The sequence below is a fragment of the Acipenser ruthenus genome, chromosome 1 (genome assembly GCF_902713425.1).
Source record: "Acipenser ruthenus chromosome 1, fAciRut3.2 maternal haplotype, whole genome shotgun sequence".
Taxonomy (NCBI): Eukaryota; Metazoa; Chordata; class Actinopteri; order Acipenseriformes; family Acipenseridae; genus Acipenser; species Acipenser ruthenus.
Window position 1 is genome coordinate 12,361,405 of NC_081189.1, and position 21,033 is coordinate 12,382,437.

The 21,033-nt window shown below is 37.3% G+C and overlaps 2 protein-coding genes across 2 annotated transcripts in view; both read right to left on the bottom strand.

Moving 5' to 3' along the window:
* LOC117963154 (phosphatidate cytidylyltransferase 1-like) overlaps positions 1-4,333 on the bottom strand; it is a 31,114-nt gene extending 26,781 nt beyond the window's left edge. Inside the window, exon 1 of the mRNA XM_059002813.1 lies at positions 3,836-4,333. Coding sequence (XP_058858796.1) covers positions 3,836-3,895 — 60 coding nt within the window. The 5' untranslated portion in view covers positions 3,896-4,333. The remainder of the gene's footprint in view (positions 1-3,835) is intronic.
* A 7,219-nt stretch (positions 4,334-11,552) lies between these two features.
* On the bottom strand, positions 11,553-20,639 carry LOC131701945 (endosomal/lysosomal proton channel TMEM175-like). Its single transcript, XM_059002901.1, has 10 exons — positions 20,339-20,639; positions 19,444-19,482; positions 18,764-18,861; positions 18,411-18,462; positions 18,183-18,218; positions 16,714-16,797; positions 15,518-15,682; positions 15,025-15,103; positions 14,527-14,662; positions 11,553-14,319 (listed from the first exon to the last, which is right to left on the bottom strand). The coding sequence occupies exons 1-10, from the start codon at positions 20,537-20,539 to the stop codon at positions 13,656-13,658; spliced, it is 1,554 nt and encodes a 517-aa protein (XP_058858884.1). The 5' UTR covers positions 20,540-20,639; the 3' UTR covers positions 11,553-13,655.
* Between the last annotated feature and the right edge of the window lie 394 nt (positions 20,640-21,033).

Consider the following 21,033-nt stretch of genomic DNA (forward strand, 5'->3'; position numbering starts at 1 on the left):
CTAAATTTGGCCAAAAATGGCAAGTTTGACTTCGGTGGAAGATATACAATGAACAGATAATTGGTTATTTAAAGTTAAAATTAACAATTCAAAAGATGAATAACCTTCAACAATTTCCTGTTTGATTCTATGTTCAGTGTGGAAGATAGTGGCAAGTCCATGTGCTTTCTGGAAAAAAGAATAATTTGGAGGAGAAGCCTCAGTCAAGGAGACATTATCAACAGTTCCAGCCAAGTTTCAGTTAAAGACAAAATAATAATATAATAAAATCACTTTTTAGAGTGATTTTATTAGAAAACGATGTAACATTAAATAAATCCAGGCAAGAGAATGTGATTGAGCAGAGGTAATAGGGATGTGAAGAAGATTACTGTAACAAGCACCTCTGTGATTACTAAATGCCAACGAGAGTGGTAAGATACTTTAACTTCTATTTTGCACAGCTCTTTAGATTCTCTCCCCTTCCCCAGGTCCTAGTTTAAATAATTTGCTAAGTGGTTTTCAATATTAGCAGCTAGTTTACTTTCCCCTGACCTATTTAGGTGCAATCCATCTTTCTTTTAGTATCTAGTTCTTTCCCAAAAGCATTCTCACACCCCTTTCACACATATGAGTTATGACGGCTCAGAACCAGCACTGATGCAGCACTTTGGTCTGTGTGAATTGCCTATACCATCACAGAGCCGTCACATTTTATGCCGTCTCTGAACCACCTTGCGAGGTCGTCAGTGTTACACGCTTTCATTTTTTTCAAATACAATGGATGATCAAGAACGAGGTAGTAATTGGAGACCGGAAGAAGTGAAGGAATTGTTAACTTTACAATTCTAGTAGTGGCAGCTACTAAACAGATGCAGCACTTTGAACTGTGCAGTAGAATTTGGGGGCACAAGACCCTGTGCAAATCCACTTAAAGCGAGGACAGGTAAGTTTACAGTACACTACGGTTCTCATATATATGTGTGTGTGAGAGAGAGTGTGTATAATTTATCCACTCTGCACAGGAGTGTTCTTGAGCAACTAACTAGTAATAGATAAGATTGAAACTATTTCCTTTGCTGTCACAATTTGCATTACGGTTTATTTATTTTAATAATTCAATTGTAAAGATCCATGTACAGTACCGACACAAACAATGGAAACAACAAATGATTTTCTTCACTCAGATCCCTTACTTACCAAAATACTGTGGTATCTCTGAATTGATAATCATATCCTATTTAAAAAAAATGCAAGACATTAACGAGCAAGTCATCTCTCAAGTACACTAGTACCCCCAAACATTCTCTTTTTTCTTTATTGGTAAGCAGTAAAACTGGGGATGGGAAGTTTGTTGCCAGATGATTTCATTCAGACTACTTGCTCACTTAGGGCCTGATTTTCAAAAGGGGAAAAATAAGAACTAGGTCACAAAATTATTTTTAATACCGGATTTATGTAACTAAATCAAGTTATTTATATTTTAAGGGTTCAACAGGTGGATACATGATGACACATTGTATGTCAACCCTTTGAAAGTCACATGTTTAGTGACCCAAAGTTTTTGAAATCACTTTACAACCTAGTTCTTACTGAAAATCAGGCCCTAAATATCTTGACATTCTTGAAAAGAAAATACTCTCTTTAAAAATATGCAAAAGATTTTAATGAGCAGTTTTTTCCACAAGTACTGTATATGATGCACTTACTATCGATGAAGAGTGACTGGGTATGACATTTCCCCTTCATTTCAGCCTCAAAACTACCAAGGACAACACTACATGAAAATCGGTTTTTTTTTGGGGGGTCAAATACAGTACGGATTATCTGGTAATAAACTCCCCATCTCCAGTTGTACTGCAGTGACAGAAAAAGGAGAACATTTTGTGGTACAATTCTGCTTATGTGTTATTCATTAAAATATTTTGCATATTTCTAAAGAGGAGACAATTATCTATACAGGGATACCATGATATTTAGTAGGTAAACAGAGGGAGAGAGTGAGGAAAAATTTGCAATAAAACTGGCATTCTGTAAATCATTTGTTTTTTCCATAATTTGTGACGGTACTGTATACTGTAGTATTAACTGCAGCAAATACAAATGGGTCAATTGGAGCTGAAATCAGTCACTTGCTGCATCAAAGTTTTTACTCTAAGGCAAATTCATCCCCAGTGAACATTTGCAAAACTGACAGCTACTGCATAGTGCAAATGGCTGTCATGGGCAATGCAATGTATCATTTTACTAAAACCCTTGGCTATTGACAATGAGAAACACATTCATTCTCAATCCAAGCAAACAACGCATTGAAGAACACCTAATGCATCTTCTTTCTCAGTTGAGTACTCTGTTTTAAGCACAGGGCTATCTGTTGTTTCCTATAGAAGAAAAAAACCTAAAACTAAACTCATGAAATTATTTTAATTAAAATGTTTATGGACAAAACAGAAATACATTAATAAGAACATGTAAAAATATGATTTGCATGTAACTATAAATTGGTATAACATAATTGCTTTTCAGTAATCAGTACTTCCATTTAACTGTTGTTTATGAATTATTAAAATACAGCCTATTTGAGGACCAGTAGCAAAATACTAGTATAACGTTACAGTTAATGCAATACTGCAGTGTTCTAAATTAGGTTAAAAACGCTGGTTTTCTATCTTGCTCTACCTGAATCCCTGGCTTCTATAAGACCGTGGATCATTGTGAACGTAGGTATAGTTCTAACAGTAAATACTATAATACACTGACAAACTTCGACATTGCACAAAGTTTAAAGTGTACTATTTTATTGTCTCTCGACAGTAAAATGGATTACTATAGGGTAGGGCCTTGCACGCTCACTGACTGTAGCCATGGTTACACTCGTATATGACTAAGTCCCATTGCGAAGGGGTGCGGTTAGTGTTGTGTACCTTAGCAGTGCAAAAGTTATTCACAATGAAAACCAACACAAACACAAGTCTTCACGTGAACAGGTAGGGGATAAGAAATTAAGTTTGTGTGTTGTTCATAGTGGTTTACTTCTGTGAAGACACCAACTACTCGTGTTTTTTTTATTTATTTACTTGTTAAACGATCCTTCAGTACTTTGACTGGGCGTGTATTTCCAGCGCGCACACCTGGCTGTACACGACAGGTTAAACGTTACTTCTTATCTCTGTTCTAACAGGTACTTTTCCACACCCGATATGGTTTACTGTAACTTAATGTATATACTATCAAATATACAGACTACTATGCTATATAACACATCAATAATATGTGACCTTGCGTATATGATGATGGCCGTTCACAGTTCTGACCGTGTTGTGTGAAAAAAAGAGAAATCCCTAACACAAACCACCTCTCTACAGATATTATCGGTTTATTAAATAACAAACGTTGCGAGGATTTCACGGTTGAACAAACTGTAAACTTGCACGTGTTTGACAACAAGATTTCTTAACAAGTCATCATGGAAATTCTAGTCTTAGCAAAACATTACTGGCCTTGAAATGTTGTACATTTCGTAGTTTAACTTAACTCTAACGATTGTGAATTACATGTTGATGGTGGATATATTAATAGATACATGTTTTAAATGTTCTGATTTGAGAATCATTTTAACTTGTAAATGTTACCAGTAGTACAGCAAACCATAGCGACGGTAATGTAAGCAGTGCGTCACCTTTTCTAATCGAAATATGTCACTATGTTGTAAACGTACTGGTATTTACTAAAGTCGCATTCTTAGTTACTAAGCGATGATGAACTAGAACTGTATTGATCTAAATTCGTGGTTCAAGCTGTATTGTCAGCTGTGATTGCAAAGTGACTATTAACTTGCATCTTTTCAGTGTCCTACCTTGTCACTGATGTTTTCTGCATCACGGTCTCCGCCTCCTCTCTTTCTCAGCTCTGTCATTTCTTCTGTCAGTTCACGAAGACAGTATAAACACTGTATGTACTTGTAAATGATCTACAGAAAAGCACCTTGTCACTCCTGAATTATCCAGAAAATAATGAACTCACGAAACGTCAGTACTTTAACAGCACCTATCCAGGTAAATTACACTCCAATACACGCCAATTCTGTACTGACAGTAATTGTTAAGCCCCACTTCCCTGTCAGTATATCTGCGTTTGTTTGTAACTCTGCGGCAGCTGTCTCCAGGCTCTTGCAGCAGATCTCAGTCTAATCCCAGCTCTCTCCTCTCTCTCTGTGCTTCTGACGCAGCCCTGTACAAACGCCACAATCTGAACCTACAGGAAACCCAAAGCGTTACACTGCGGCAAAGACCGCGCTCTGTCAGCGCCACAGCGACGCGTAAGTGTGGAGGGCAGTAGTGACTACATGTTCTCTCTTCAACAACTTTTACGTGCGGTATTTCAGGTATTCGTTTTTCCATTACGGCTCTAACTGTTTTGAAATAATGTTGTACTGTATTTCTAGACACAGTCTGATGCAGATTTTATTTCGCCTTGGCTGTGTGTTGTTCGCCGAACATTCAGTGTCTACGGTATGTTTCCACGATTCGTATGCTTTGGAATTTTCAATCAATGCATTTCTCATGGCGCTGGCTTCAGTGCTGCAATGTTCCGATCAGGCTGTTCATTTTCATCTACATTTGAGACCTTCTTTATTGTTTTCAGAGGACTGTAAATATATTCCTTGGCAGCCTGACCCTTAGTACAGTGTGCCTATGTGGATTTTTAAAAATTATTTTTAGGATTTTATACGTCTTAAGACTTTAAAACTGATTAATGCTAGCTAATCTGATTATTACTGTGGTAAAGTGAGCTAGCGCTGTCACTTTGTCTACAGTGATTGGGCTAATACGCCATTATAAATTGCTAAAATTATTTGACTAGTTTGTAGTTTAGCTTTTAAATTAGTCTACCTCTTCGATAAGGTTTGCAGCACCTAATGCCGATAATATTGTGACTGTAAAAGTAGTACAATGTATTGACTTCTCTTAGTTTTAACTGTTAATTAAAACTAAGAGAAGTTCATTCTAACAAGAGCAGTTTAATATGGATTTAAATACTCTTTTCCCCTCTAATCATTGAAATTCAGTTTCTAACATGACATGACTTAATAACTAAAAGGAACACATTCTCTTTAAAGGTAAGTAGTTTTTTTTAACCATTACAATTGTTTTAAGTAGTTCTAAGCATTTTGAGTGGATCTGAGCCTGTAGAATCCTAGTTACCAGCTGTGTGTAAGAACTTCCCGATTTCAAAGAAATCATGTGATGCTGTTTCATAGACACCATCAATAGAGTTTAGGAATGTTATGTGTCCATTCTGCAGTGTTCTTTACAATGGTCCTTCGCTTTGCCTTATGAAACCTCAGTAATTTGTGCCGGCTTGGATACAGCAGCATCTACCAACTGAGGAACTACTTTCAGCCCTGTATCATTAGATAAGCTGTCTTGTCCACTGTGACTGAAGCTGGTGATGTAGCTTATATTACAGAACGTATGCAAGATGCTTCAATGTGCATAACATTATAATCAGAAACGTCATCCAATTTAGGTATCACATTGTTTTTCCAATCCATGCTTGTCAAACTGATAGTCACGTCTGTATTTGTCAAGCATTCTTCAACTAACAATGCCTTCTGCTGTAGATTGCAACATTTAAGACATTGAGAAAGATTTCTAGTCAAAATATTAGTCACTGGATTTATTACAGTTTATTTTAGTGTTGAATAGTTATATGTGCTATAGACTGGATTTGACACTTGTTGACTCTTTCAAAGTATGAATAGCTAGTTTGTTGCTGATGTGCCAGTGAGTTTTGGACAGCTGATCCCTGGAACCAGCACTGGCAAAGAAGCACATTGTTTCCAAAAGGAATGACATGACAGCATTAGAGTTATACTGTAACATGGAACTCAATAATGTAATTCTGCTTGCAACTGAATTGCAGCAAAATAAGTTTTTAACTGTAAATACACAGTTAAAAAATTGTTATGTATTCATTACTACTTTTCTGTGGTAGAAAATAAGGATTTGGTGGGTTATAATTACAGCACCTGAGAAGCTGAGTTCAGATAGACACCTGCAGGTTTAGACTAATCATAAATTCCAGGAATGACCAGCACTAGATTATGTTGTGTGAAGACCTGGTTATACTGGCCTTGCCTGCTGTATTTAGTGTCCAGTGGATAAGCACAAAAGATTGTGCACTTTTTTATACAGATGTAAAACTTTGCATACTTATACAGCTTTAGGTGCTGAACGTTTTCTGATGTAGTGCCAATTGATCAGCGCCCCCTGGCGGCCTATACCGCCACCTAGTGGCCGACCCGAGCAAGCAATCTATCAGTTGAAGGGTTTCGACCATAGTTTCATTAATAATTAATCAATTAAGGCTCAAGATGGCTGTAAATGTTGGCATAAATGTGAGGATTATCATACAAATCAGTAAAACAATAGCGAGTACAGCTCTTGAGTTGGCAAACAAAACAATCACAAAAATGAGCGAAAATCGCAGCATAATATCTGTTTCATGCACATTTTGGACTCTAGTTTTTTAGGTTACAGTTCTAGGTACTTGTAAAGAACTATAAAACTGCACTGATACCTGTGCAGTAAAATGATATACAATATTATCATTTCAAAAGTTTCTCTATTTACCATTTTGCCAAAAACCTTACCCCCCCCATTTGTTTTTCAAAATGACACAAAATGGAATAAAACGCAAAAATCAATTTATCTGATCAAATGAGGGCACAAAATGTTAAGAAAAATGTGAATCTACTATTTGTAGTATTTAAATGTCAAATTGATAGATTTGCTTCAGTTTTACATGATGAATAATATCAATATGTATACTCCATATGCATGCACTGTTCGGATAAACGGCAGCACCATCTATACATACGTAGTGAGGGATTAGGAACCCATTACTGTCTCCAGTGTTTCAGGGGACCCGTTCTCATGGGGCACACCCCAGACAGGGCAGGGGAGGAGGCTGGAGTGTCTGTGAGTTTGCCAGATTGACAGCAGGTAAATAAACTGATTCCCCCCAAATTGTTGTTGTTTCAGGTAGGACAGTATTATTAATGTTACATTTGACCCACTTGAAATACTACTTGTTTATGTATTAAAGATATAGCAAATTATTTACATAGTTCGGCACAACAGCATTAAGCACCAACGTTGGAAATCATCATCTACCACTATGCATCATGACCGAAGTCAGGAGACACCTCTCCCACTCTACATTGGAATGATGGTGTATGCACATAGCAGGAAACGAGGACTCCTTGACAACATGTTTGAACTTGGAATTTGCAGCTCATTTGACTGTATGTGTAATGCTGTATGTGAAAGATACACTGAAACCCAAGTACTTCCAAACAGCTTGCAAACTGGAGTTTTCAAATTTGTTTGCATATTTGTTTGCACATTTGTTTGCACATTGCAATGGCAGCATGGAAAGGAGCAGGAACCTGGTTGGAAGGAAGTGGATGGACAGACGTGCTCACTCAGGCTGATGTTGCTACATCAGGTAAAGCAGATTCATACCTTCAAGCAGCCCAACAGACACGTACAGGGTGTGCTGACCAGGTTACAGCAGCCTCCCTGTACATCCTGCAGCATCAAGCCTATGATGAATATGTTGAAGAGCTAGAACATTTAGAAGACAGACAAACCTTTGACGACCTAAATACTTTCCAAATGATTGTTCTTTCCATTTTCTCACTGATCTTCTGTACGAGGAAATAAAACTTCCTTCAAAAGACAAAACGCTCAGAACCATGTCATACTAGTTACACACAACCAGCTACACTCTACAGCTATGGCCAAAAGTTTTGCATCACCCTATAGAATTAACATATTTTGCGTCATAAAGGCGAATGAAACCTGCTGAACTGTGCTACATTAATATATAGAATTACATACCGCTTTGTAGTTTTCCATATACTTAACGAAAAACTGACAAAAATCGACAAATGTGACATTTCAAAATATAACATGGAACACTGTACTATTATGGCTTCCGGTAGACTTTTGCGATATAATTTTGTAGTTTTTTTTATTACGTGATGTTAAATAAAAGATCTAAATTATGTTCATATTTTTTTTTTTATTTAAAATGATGTCTCAATCCAAAAATTCTAGGTGATGCTAAACTTTTGGCCATAGTTGTAGTTGCACACAACAAAGAACAGAGCTGTAATCCTTAAAATGTAATCCTAAATTCAGTCCAAACTAGCTCCAAACGTATTCATTTAGAAATCCCAACGAGCAAGGGCTCACTGTGTGATATAGGATTCCGAAGTGTAGCCCATGGTCTTATGGTATATATAACAACTCTTATAGTGAGTGGTATTGCAAGAACAATTTGACAGAACATTAGTTTGAGTCTTATTATTCTGGCATTGACAAAGTACTTAAAGTGGGTGTAACAGGGCAAAGGTTGGGTATGAACCCGCGACCCCGCACACAATGCAAAAGAGCCGGCTGGTCTGCATTGGTGGTTATAGAGCTTTTAACCTCATCTCCTCTAATCTCGCGTACATGGGACAGAATCCATACCAGCAGTGCATCACACACTGCCTGTTACAAGTGCAATGTGCAATAGTAGCAATTAAATGGTGACTCACAAAATCCAAACAAGTACAAATTTTATCCCAGCATAAAACAAGCCCCTGTCCATTTCGACATCCAATGTGTACTTTTCACAATGTAATTCTAATGGGATTCAAAGCAAGCCAATGCAGTATAGCAATTATTTGGCCACTACGGGTCTGAATCTGCCTTGTTAAAGGAAGGAGATGTGGAGCAGTGGTTAGGGCTCTGGATTCTTGACCGGAGGGTTGTGGGGACGCTGCTGTACCCTTGAGCAAGGTACTTTACCAAGATTGCTCCAGTAAAACCCAACTGTATAAATGGGTAATTGTATGTAAAAATAATGTGTAAAAAATAATGTGGTATCTTGTAACAATTGTAAGTCGCCCTGGATAAGGGTGTCTACTAAGAAATAAATTACAAAAAAAAAAAAAAAGGTTAGCTAGCTATTGAGCAACATTGAAATCACTGCACAAATCATACCTACATGAATAGTTAGAATCAAAATAGGAGATCCCAGGGTTTGGTATCTTTCTTCATAGCTGGTTAGTTCATGTAGAACAACAAAAAAATGTTATATTACAGATGTATACATATTCTTCTGTAAGAAATGTCTTGCCTCTCAGTTGTGTGAGTTACTGTCATGGGAAAACTACTAATTACATGTGAATTATTTGGGGAGCATGCCCCCTGCCCCCCTGGCAATGCTGTTTCATAAAGCTGAGGAGTGTGTTGTTGTGTCAGCATTAATGCTGCAATTAGAAATACTACATTCTGTACTCTGTGCAACCACTTTCAAGTAATGCAAGTGTTCGGTGGCTACCTCTAACCAAGTTCAGAGTGTATTTCTCATGCACTCTTTGTTGTGTCAGGCTGTCATACAAGGAGTGCAAGAGAAAGTACACTCACAATGATTAGAGGTAGCCACCGCACGCTTGTAAACATATCAGAAGTCATTTAATCTAAATACAAAATAGATGATACCCCTGCTTATATTATAGAGCCTGTTGTGGTTAGAATGCTTTGTTGTTGACATTCTGAGTGTGAGATCTACACTCGGCATAATTCTGTGTATTTGCTGCTAATAGGTTCCAATGGGGATGGGAGCTGTGTTCCATTACAACAGTGCATGCTGCTGGAACACTTGGGAACAGCACAGCAAACTGAGATCCCTGCATTGCAGTCTCTCATATAAATCAAATGATACAGTATAGCAGTGAGGAAGCACATTGTTCAAAAGCACTGCACCACCAGTCCATAGATTCTGTGACTACTGCAGTACATACCCCACATACAATTAGGGTTCAGGCGAGTAGTGCTGACTAATCTATTCATGTTTATTAAAATAAAAGAAGGATATTTTTTTGTTATTTCTCTTTTTTAATGTTGACTTTTATATACATTTTATTGTGGGGAGGCATTCAATCTGAACATATCTGATCTGAGCTTAATCTGGGTTAAACATGTATGAAATAAGTAAAGTTTGTACATGTGAATAAAGTTGTAAAGCATTTCTCCCAAAATGGAAGTCTGGGTTTGATTCCGACTCGCTAAGTGAAAGTGTAGCCAGTGTGATTGTGTCACTGTTCATAAGCACCACATTCATAAACACATCTGGCAGGAAATGTTTAGTTGTTGTTAGGAAAGTACCAGTATGTTAAAATTTATATTTTAGGTTATTTGGCAGGGATGGGGTTAAAATTTCATCACTGAAAAAAAACCAAAACAAAAATAAAAACAGAATGTGGTCAGACTAAATTAAATAATCGATTGCCAATCTAATGTGACCGCTCCATAAAGGAGGCGGTGTGGTTCAGTAGTTTAGTCTGACCCTGAGCAAGTCACCTAACCTCCTTGTGACTCTGCAGCTGATGCATAGTTCACACACTCTAGTCTCTGTAAATCTGCTAAATAAGCAAATAATAATAAAATGAGGAATGTAATTTAGCCAGACCGGGTCAAACACGGCCACTTTCTATTTCCTAGCTTTATTTTTAACAGGGTTTTGTGTAATATTTTTGTTTTGTACACTGTATTGCATAACTGCGGGTGCATGTTTACCACTGTTAGTAGGAAACCTGAATCTGGGTGCCGTTTGAAACTACAGGGTAAACTATAGTAAATGCATTGAAAAGCATAGTAAAACTGCAAAAATACTGTGGTAAACATCTATAAGAGAACATTCAAGATATTCAAAAGATTTTGAAATCAGACCTGTTATGAGCATGTTCGCTATATGGGCAAACCTATCGAAGACCGCACTCCAGTGGCAGCCAACTTAAAAGAACAGGAGTTCCAGGAATATGAAACAGCAAATAGAAGTTCTTATGAACACATCGCAACAGCATATTTTCCTGTAAAGATCATGATAGCATTGGAATTGTGACCAAGTACTTTTCTTTATTTTATGCTGTATCTGTTGCAACTGTGTTAAATATTTTGCCAGTTTGATTGTGCAATAAGCAAGTAATGACTCATTTATGTTTGGCATGTGAAATATGTTTCTTCAATGAACAAATACTAAAAACTAATACAGCCGTATAAAGGAAGTGATTTGAGGAACTATATTGAATCAAAAGGGCACATTATATTACATAAACAGTAAATAGCTTATGTTCCCTAATACCAGATGTTTCTTCTTTTACAATACCTTATTTCACAGGCTTTGTAAAAATGTGACAAGTTTTGCCTTCATCAAGCAGTAGACTTACACTTGATGTTTTCCCTTGAGGAATCACAAATCTTGACAGTTTTTTTTTTTTTTAAATCGGCTTCATTTCATGATACCCTTTTTAGCTGTTTTAGGGAAGGCTTGTTGGTTTATTCTATAAACAGTGTAAAATAAAACAATCCTTTTAAGTTTTGTGAATAATGACCCATTAAAAGTTAATACTCAACTGCTTCACCCAGGACAGGTGTGATTCCTGGCGTCTTACGGCAAGTTATTTCATACTTTAGTAAAATGCTGGAGAGTGTTAATAATAATCAAGCTCACACAGCAGTTATTCAGTTTTATTCAGACCCAAACAAACAAACAAAATAAAAACTTCCATTTTGCAGTTTCAGGTTTTGGAACAGCTCAGTTTTTATACGAGCACAGTTCCGCTCACTACCCAAGCTTGTATACAGTTTGCCTATAAATAGTAGAGTTGCAGTGTAGGTATTGGAGTGTGCCCTGTGAACATCAATGCTGCCAACCATCATATCAATAAAGATATAATTACATGCTAATAAAAAGTATTTTATTAACTAGCACTAGGACATTCTGACAGCTAAAACTGGGACTTGACTGGGAACCTGGAATGAAAGTGTGTCGACCACTGTAAAAAGCAACTCACTGTAATTATACACGAAAGCAAAACAACAATAAGAAGCTTCATTAGCCCAAAAGTTAACATAAGACATAGGCTTCCCCAATCATGACTTCCTAAATGGCTGCTATCCAGTGAGGTATTTTGAAAATGGAACCAGGACTATTTATACATATGAAAAAGAGGAGCTGTATAGCACAGGTAACTGGAAGGTGCACTTATGTTGGCTTCCTGTATCATATTTATAACAGCATGTAGATACCAGGGTCTAAATGCCTTCAAATACCCAACAGCAATACAGGCCAGTGTCAGTGGCTCACTGATCAATTTGCGTGACAGAGGGAGATAGCTCTCTAGGGTGGCAGTCAGTGTACTAGCTCTGTAGGGTGGCAGTCAGCTCTGCAGGGTGGCAGTCAGTGTACTAGCTCTGCAGGGTGGCAGTCAGCTCTGCAGGGTGGCAGTCAGTGTACTAGCTCTGTAGGGTGGCAGTCAGTGTACTCGCCAGCAGTCTACAAGGTTAAACATTTTTTTACATGCACAGTTCTGCCAATGACACTGCAAGCCTGGTACTAGGTATAGTAACTGAAAAACAGGAACCAGTCCTTCGCTTGCTATACACAGCCTAATTATACTGGTTAAACAAGTTGTAACAGAATGCTTACACAACAGTGCCATCTAATGGGATAAATCTGCATTACGCATTTAATGCAACAATAAAAAAAAAAAAAAAAAAGATGATTGACAAAAATACATTACAATCATAAAACATGTTACAGAAATCATTAACCCTTATTGAACATGAATGAAAAACAACATTCAGCAGGAAGGGATCTCAGGATAATAATCCAATGAATTATAAACAACAAAGAGTCCATTTTATGGACCGTTTTCTACTGGCAGGCCCATTAGCAGTTGACAAACTCTTTGTGCTTAGCACAATAATATAAAAATGCACTTACAAATTATCATAGAATTTAAAATAAAAGCATTTATAAAAACGATCAACAACAAAATAAATGAAGAATGTTTCCAGATTATTTTTTATATATATTTTTTTTAATTGGATAAAATCCTACTGCAGCATTTACTGTTGAACTGGCTCTAAACTTACAGTGTAATAAAGTGGGCACTATTTATTGCTATAAATCTCCCGAATTAAGCAATGTGCTCCAAGTAACAGGTCTTGGCACTTTCCTCTAGACTAGAGCAAACTGACTTAGGTAAGCTTTTCTGTCAGCTAGCAATTAATTGTGTAATGAAACAGATAAAAAGGTATTGGAAAGACTATTTGGATGAGGTGAGTTGTACGTAAGTTATAGGTGAGTTTCAGTTGCATTAGCTTAAAGTGACTGTGCTTTCCTGGATGGGCTAATTACAGTAGGCTTTTCTTTAAAAGCAAAAGTAACATTTATATGTACCTTAATATGAATGAACTTCATTCTTGAGAATGGAGTTCATTCATAATGTCCATTTGTTAAAGCCAAAGAACGAACAGTTAAAAGCCTCTCTCTGACACAACAGAAAGTAGAGGGGGGCGAAGGTAATGCAGCGTTTCACAACCTGTCCATTCTCGTCTCATGAAATATTTTACTTTTACCTAAATGATAGAACTGATGCTTCATGAGTCATAGTATCAAACTCCTTCAAGCAATATTTATGGTCACTATTGAAGTACTTGCACTAATGGTTTCAATTACCATAAAAGGTAGAGCCATTTCAAAACGAAGTTGAAAAATAAAGGCAACCAACCCAACAGATTTTTTTTCTTGTAATTCTATTAAAATCTAGGCTAAGACACGACATCATTGAACGGCAAACGACTTTCATCTTCCTCTAATGCATTGTGCATCGGTTTGGCCGGACGAAACACTAACTTTAAAAGTGACAAGGCAACGCTGACAAGAACACGAAGGGCTAGGAAAGCAAACGGCACAATGATTTGCATGAGATGGAAAATCTGGGCACTGAACTTACTCAAAATGCAAGTGAGGAAGAAAGTGGTGAGCGTGACGGAGGGGTACAGGGCAAGCTTGGCAAACATGAAAGCATGTTCTCTGCCCCCGTACCTCACGTATGGATGCAGAGTTTCCCTTTCATTGAAGAGGGCAGTGACCCAAATGGCGAGCTGGAAGATGCCAGCGAAAAAGATGATGACGCAGCTGATCTGGATGGCCTCCAGTTCGTTGCGTGAGTTTTTTGTGAACTCGTGAGTAAGCTGATAGGCCAAAGGAAGGCCCCCGACACACGCCAGTGAAAACGTATTGAGTAGGCCCATGAACCTTGTCGCCTTGGTTACGTGCAAAAACAGTGAATGATGAACAAACCAGAGGAGCCCCACAGTCACAAAAGAGCCAAAGTAAGCCAGGAACTCGGGGCCAAACTCGCTGAGAGCTGCAATCAGACTGCCTTGATACTTCTCCTTCACCTCGTTACGATCAGGAACATTGCCCTCGCTGTAAAAAGAAGATTGCAGTTTGGGGAAAATGGAAGAATACTGAATACTTTCTTCCTAAAATAAATCAATAAATACAGGTGCAGTACATTTAAAAATGTATCCACACATTACTAAAATATTAAAATAGAAAATAGAAAATTCTATTCCTATGCAATTGGTATGCATACTTTAAGGTGAAAATATTTCTTCTGTCTATGTGACTTACCATATATCCAAAATTAAAAGTGTGGCTACAATAGCATATACCCCATCTGTAAAGGCTTCAACCCGCTCTTTGCTGAGAGGCTCACTTGGGTGGTATGAGTAGAGCAACATGCTCTCAGGAAGCTCCTCTTGACGACCTTGGGAAAGCAAATCACTTGTATATATTTCACATTCAAAAAAATCTGAATAAATAAATAATTCACACACAATCAAGCTTTATTTTCCATGACATCACCATGACAAAAGCTGCTGCAACCTTCCCCGGAACATTTTCAGCAGCTTCAAAAAGAAAAAAGAAAATTTCCAAAAATATATGGAGAAAGAAACAGCAACAGCTTCTGTTGTCATGAGTTGTGCAGCCTCACCCCTTTTACTTAATCACTCAGAGATGGTACCAACGCTGAGAATGTTTTTTTAATAAAATATATTAGCAATGTATTATCAAAGTATATTATGAATTTATAGCAATATGTACCAAATATTTAGATGGCTAACTCACCAACAATCTTGTTTCCACACCATTTTAAGGACTGGGTTATGTAAGGAAGGAAGATGACCAGGGCAAGGAGAACGTATGACTGCAAAGAAAAATTCAAAGGAAACACCAGGACCAAACGAAAAACAACACGTTACACATAACTAAGCAACATGAACAAACCTCAGTTTATTTATTTATTTATTTTTATCCTTGGATTGGGAAAGTAATTAGCATCATACATGCCTAACAATCAATAAGGACAGAAAGTGTAAAAACTTCTACCAGTAGCATAAATGTCTATGCAGTTCAGTAAAATTCAGGCAAATAAAGCTTTGTTACAACTGCAGTGATTCTCAAACATGTACAGTGTGATGTATGAATGACTGCCTCCACTATACCACCAACCTGCTTGGGATAATGACATATACCCCAGTGTATCCCATTTAAATGTCAAGCTAGCTCTTTAAATGTTGTTTGTGTAAGACTGCATAAACAGTTTAAAACAAACACGTACCAGCGGGAAAAATATGAAAGAAAAGATCCCTGCAAAAAAGCAGAAAGCAGGGACTCTTAAAATAATCTTTAATATGTGGCGTTTGTAGAAGGTCTGGTTTTCTGATATCTGTATGTGGTCATTCAATAGGTAAGGATGGCCAAATCCGTATATGACAATCACAGCCTGCAAACAGAGGGACATGGTTAGCAGATGCAAATATGGCATTCATGACAGGCTTGAATCATGTTTTCTTACAATACTGACATACAAATAACAAGGTGATTTAAATAAACTTGCTCAGTTTAATACTGGGCAATTCAGTGGCCATTTGTGTACCGATAATTATTGCAGTTATTACGGTGAGTTATGGTGAGTTATTATGGTGAGTAGGTTATTTTAGCAGCACTACTAGCAGTGTATGAGTCAGTTCATTGGAGGTTCTGTCTGTATGATTCACAAGACAGTATAGGCAGCAGGCTGTTGAAGAGTATCTCTGTAAAGACTAGGAATTGCAAGGCGTATTTAAAGGCACAGAAGTCTATTTTGTTATGTGTTTTAAATATATTTATTAGAAAACCTTAAGGAATCCAAAATGTAAAAAGTAACAGTACAGTATGTGCATGTAAAAATGTAAGTGTGACATACAGACAGATTGACACTACTTAAAAAGTAATAAGAAAATTGAAGACAGGACATCTGTTTGATTCAGTGTTTTATTACTTCAATGTGTTAAATAACCCAGGATTCTACACAGTAGCTCTGTTAATGAAACGGATTTAATGAATTTTGCCTGGAAATAAGGCTTCTCAAAAACCACAAGGAGTTGCATGTGAGTCAACATTGTGATGCAGTAGAGATGCATTGCTTTTCACAGCTCACATAATCACAAGGAGCTGCATGTGAGTCAACATTGTGATGCAGTAGAGATGCATTGCTTTTCACAGCTCACATGAGCCTGATGATTTGTTTCTTTATAGTCCATGTTTGCAGGTATGTCTTGCTGTTATCCAGTGCAGAGAGTAACCAGCAGCATCTGTTAGTATTTCATTTAATAGTTTCTCATAGTTAAATGGTTTTAACTACTAACAAATTAACTGAAATCAGAGGCTCCACTTTTAATTGAATTAACTAGAAAGAATGTTTAATAAGTTTAAACAATAATAAAAAACATTTTTAAACACTGCTATATGAATATCAACAATAGAACATCTTACCTGAATCAGACCTATAACTATTGCACAAGCACAGAATAACAGAATTCCAAGTGGAACTTCTGGGAATGTAGCCATCAAGGAGAACTACATAAAACAAAAGAAAGTTACATTTATCCAAAGAACACCGAGCAAAAAAAAAACATAACATCATGAAAGGTAAAAGACAATGCCACTGGATACACTCAGGTACGTACACCCTGCCATTCCGTTCCAGAGAAGGCTGAGATTGACACTTGAGGCAAGTTTTGTGGTAATTTTTTTATATTGACTTGTGTTTCTACAGGAACTAAGCTAAGACCACCGAACCCATTTAACTTGATACTAACATTTATCCTTACCTGCCCTAACCAGAGATAAAAGACATGAGAGGGTACTGAATCAGCCTGCAACACCACTTAACACACTGAGCAATACCTGCGTTTAGCACCCTTGAACTTTCCAAATGACTTTCACCAACTGCAAATTAGAAATTAGGGCTTTTGTATTACACTTCATTCAATATACTTTAGATGTAGGGGTTTACAACATGGAAATTGCAGTTTTCATCCCGATTTGATCTTGTAGAGATAATCTATACATTTGTTATGCAAATGGAATCACAGATACATGTTCTGTAACCTATAAAAGCTGCATCTCCCAAGAGATTTTTAATACAGCACTCTTCCGGATTCAATGCAGCACAGAAGGTACAGTATCAAAAGCGATTTCTCTAAGGGTCATTCTAGAGCAGTGGTGCACAACTCGGTCCTGGAGGGCCGTTGTCCCTGCAGGTTTTTATTCCAACTGCACTCTAAAGTATTTTATTGGACCTTAGAAGCTTAATTGGTCCAATTAATTAATTTAGGTCCAGGAGAGACACCGGCCCTCCATGACCTGAGTTGTGCACCACTGTCCTAGAGGTATTTCAGTGTAAATTGACCTTCTTCACATATACACACGTTTGACAGAAATTGCTCCCCGCTATGGATAGTATTAAGTATTACAACTATTAACTCAAGCTAGAAAAAAAAGAACACTTATTTAGGTACTCTAGGATGGAGGGCAACATTTATCAGACTGCATCACAAAGGACTCGACAACTATGCTGTCGCTGACTTGCAGTATTCCAAGGGTTAACATTCCAGATACACATCACTGGTTGGGAGAAAAGAGCAGATCAAATCAATGTGTTTCTTGTCCAGTCTCAAGGTCATGTTCAACATAAAGCCATTAAACAAGTACTGCTTTATTTACACTGTCAATCCACTTTGGATGAAAATGCAATTTCCTTTTCTACACCACATTAATCACATAGTCTATGAAGGTTGGAACTGCTAAATTAGTGCAGATTAGAGATCCTTATCTCTGGTATGCTAAAACGATCTTAAGCAGCACAATGTCTCCTGCACTGTTCATATTGAGCAAAATATTCAAATTAAATTTAAACAACTAAACAAAAAACATAGCTATAAACAAAAAGGAATACTCACTGTATATGGCAGGAAAGTAATTAGCATCATACATGCCTAAAAAAAAAACAAGCACATAGTTAAATTACATTGTGTTGTTCTTTTGTTCCTAAACCACTCAATTCTTAATTCTTAAGTGATTAAGTTTAAGTGCTACGATGTATGTCTCTCTACACTGTATATTATTTGTACCCTGTTCTAGTGTTTGTACTGTAATATGAAGCACAATAAAGGTTACACAAAACTCACCAGGTTAAGAAGTGCTAGGAAGTCATCTATTCGCTCAATTACTTGGAATAATCTGCAAAAAGGCACATTAAAAAGAAAATCCTTTAAATTCAATTCGGTGAAAAAAAAAAACTCTGCACTTTCTAGATTTTTGTCCCACTTGAGATTTAATAATCCTACAGAAAAATATCGAGTATGTTTTTACCATCCTTTAACTGCTGTAAATGAAAATGAGAGCAAGCAGTACATCCCACAGCTTATGGCAAGACCTAGTTACTAAAACGTTTATCAGCACCATGCCAAACATACACTAAAAGACAAGTTCAGAATCCTAAAATGGATATTGTTGAGAGGCACAGCAGATATTTTCTTACCTGATATGTGCAGCCCAAGCCACAGTGACTATTAAAAAGGTCATTAGGTACACAGCAATTTTTGTTGTCAGGAGCTGCTGTAAACTTTCTTGTAGTTCCTGTTTAAATACATGTAGTGTTTTAGTCTGTTCATAGCAACACATTGTATGAGTCAATGTTGGCATACTACTGGATTTGTTTAAAATACAATTGCCCTTTTTTAAATAAAACATACTGTTAATAAGTATGTTAAAACGTTCAATAAGTAATCTCTGTGAAATGCAGTACCTCATTTACATCAGTGTCATTGAAAAGAAAAATCTGTTAAAACACAGCAAGAGCATGCATATAAACCCCATTGACAGCCTCTTAAAGCCACAGTTCTGTCTGGCAGATACTGTTTACTGTGCTGCCATCTTGGTGATGGGGGATTCTGATACAGACACATGATTTGCCAGACAGCTGGGTCCAGTGAGGGTGTGGTCATGCTGGCCCTGACTGATTTGTAACAGTCCTGCCAGCTTTAGTGTGGAAGGAACAGTTTCACAGTGAACTCGGACCACAAGCGCTGTTTCCATCTACGGTGTGACTAGCATTTAGGCTCACAAAAAAGAGGGAGGAATGACTAAACACATGCATTCATAATATGCCAGTGAATGCATTACAGTCCTAGGCACTGACACGAAAGCATGAAATGTTACCTGGTCTGGCTCTATCTTTGTATGTGCTACAGGCAAAATCTGAAAACAAAGAAAGGGAGGTTTGGATTATTACAGCAAAACAAACTTTGAATCATTATGCTTATAGCTGCACCTGTGTAGTCTGTTTACCAACGTTGTGCTTAAATGTACTGGTACTGCACTCAATGCCAATATAACTACTGAAAGCACCACCTGACTATAAGCATGCTGGACAGATATTGCATGTGCCCATGCCAAATCAGAATGTACACAATAGATTGCTTGCTGTTGTAAAATGAAAACCATAGAGGAAGGAAGTCACACAGTATATACTTCACAGTAGGCAAGAAGCCACACAGTACGCCATGACACAGTGAGTCAGGGGCTGAGCTGGCTTAAACAGAACTAGCACAAAGCTCAGTGATTCTCAGTACTGGAGGCATTTGGTTTATTTTACCAGTATGCTATTTTATAGATCTGCCTATCCATTCAACCTCTCACTACTTATAACGATACTGTGCATCTCTAGGGGTTGGGTTGAATTTTTACTGTACTGTAAATGCAGGGTCTCCTGTGAGATTTCCTGGCCCTCTAAAATACTGTAGTTTTACCTGATTCGGTGTTTTAAATTAAAATATGCATATCAGATTTTAGAAGTTAAGTGTTAGTTGTTGAATGCTGAGCGACTCCAAAATACAACAATACATTTGTAATAACGTATGCATATTATTGTATTGTAGTGAACAAGATAGTTTGCATGTTACAAGATGTGCATTGTTTTAATAAAATATGTTCTACCAATGCCCTCACGTGAGTGTCCGAATTGCGGCAGAATTGTTGTCACAGGAAAACCGCAAAATACACCAGTATGGAAAAAAACAAAACAAAACAAAAAATCAATCATTCTATATCTTACCATAATAGTAGCTATTATGGAGATGAGTGCATCGCTGAAGGCTAGCAGCCGGTGTGAGGACTGGGTACTGCTGTGCCCCTCCTTCTCAGAGATGGTGGCACTCTCCAGAAATGAATGAGAATCTCTTGTCCTGGATCTTTTCTTTTCCATTTCCTCACTAACATGGTGCTCAATAATCTCATTCTCCTCTTTTTCTGCCATTACTATATCTGTAACTGTCTAAGCAAGCTTCAAGAAAACATTTATACGCAAGACCTCTGTTTACAAACACAGCTGCAGTATAACGACCTATGAGGAAGAAGGATTCCTAAAGGAAGTGACACAATAAAGACGGCGTGAATTAATTAAAGAGACAGGAAAATAATTGCTGCACCGCGAATCTGTTGAGATTGTGAATTGAAACCATTTCCACAATGCTGTTTTTATAATATTGTGTGACACTACGTATTTTGTAGCTTTAAAATGCATTCTAAAGCATTTCAGTGGGACTGTGGTCATATGAACATAAATGTAGCCTGGGGGTTTAGCACATTAAAGGAGATGTGTCTCATGGTTTTAAAAATATTTCTACACGGTAAGTTCCTGCACTGAAAATATTATTTGGTGCTTATAAAATGTTACCAGTATGTTGAGCATTGACATAACCTAATTCATTTTAAACTATTTCTGCGCACAAAAGCAGCCCAGACGTCCTT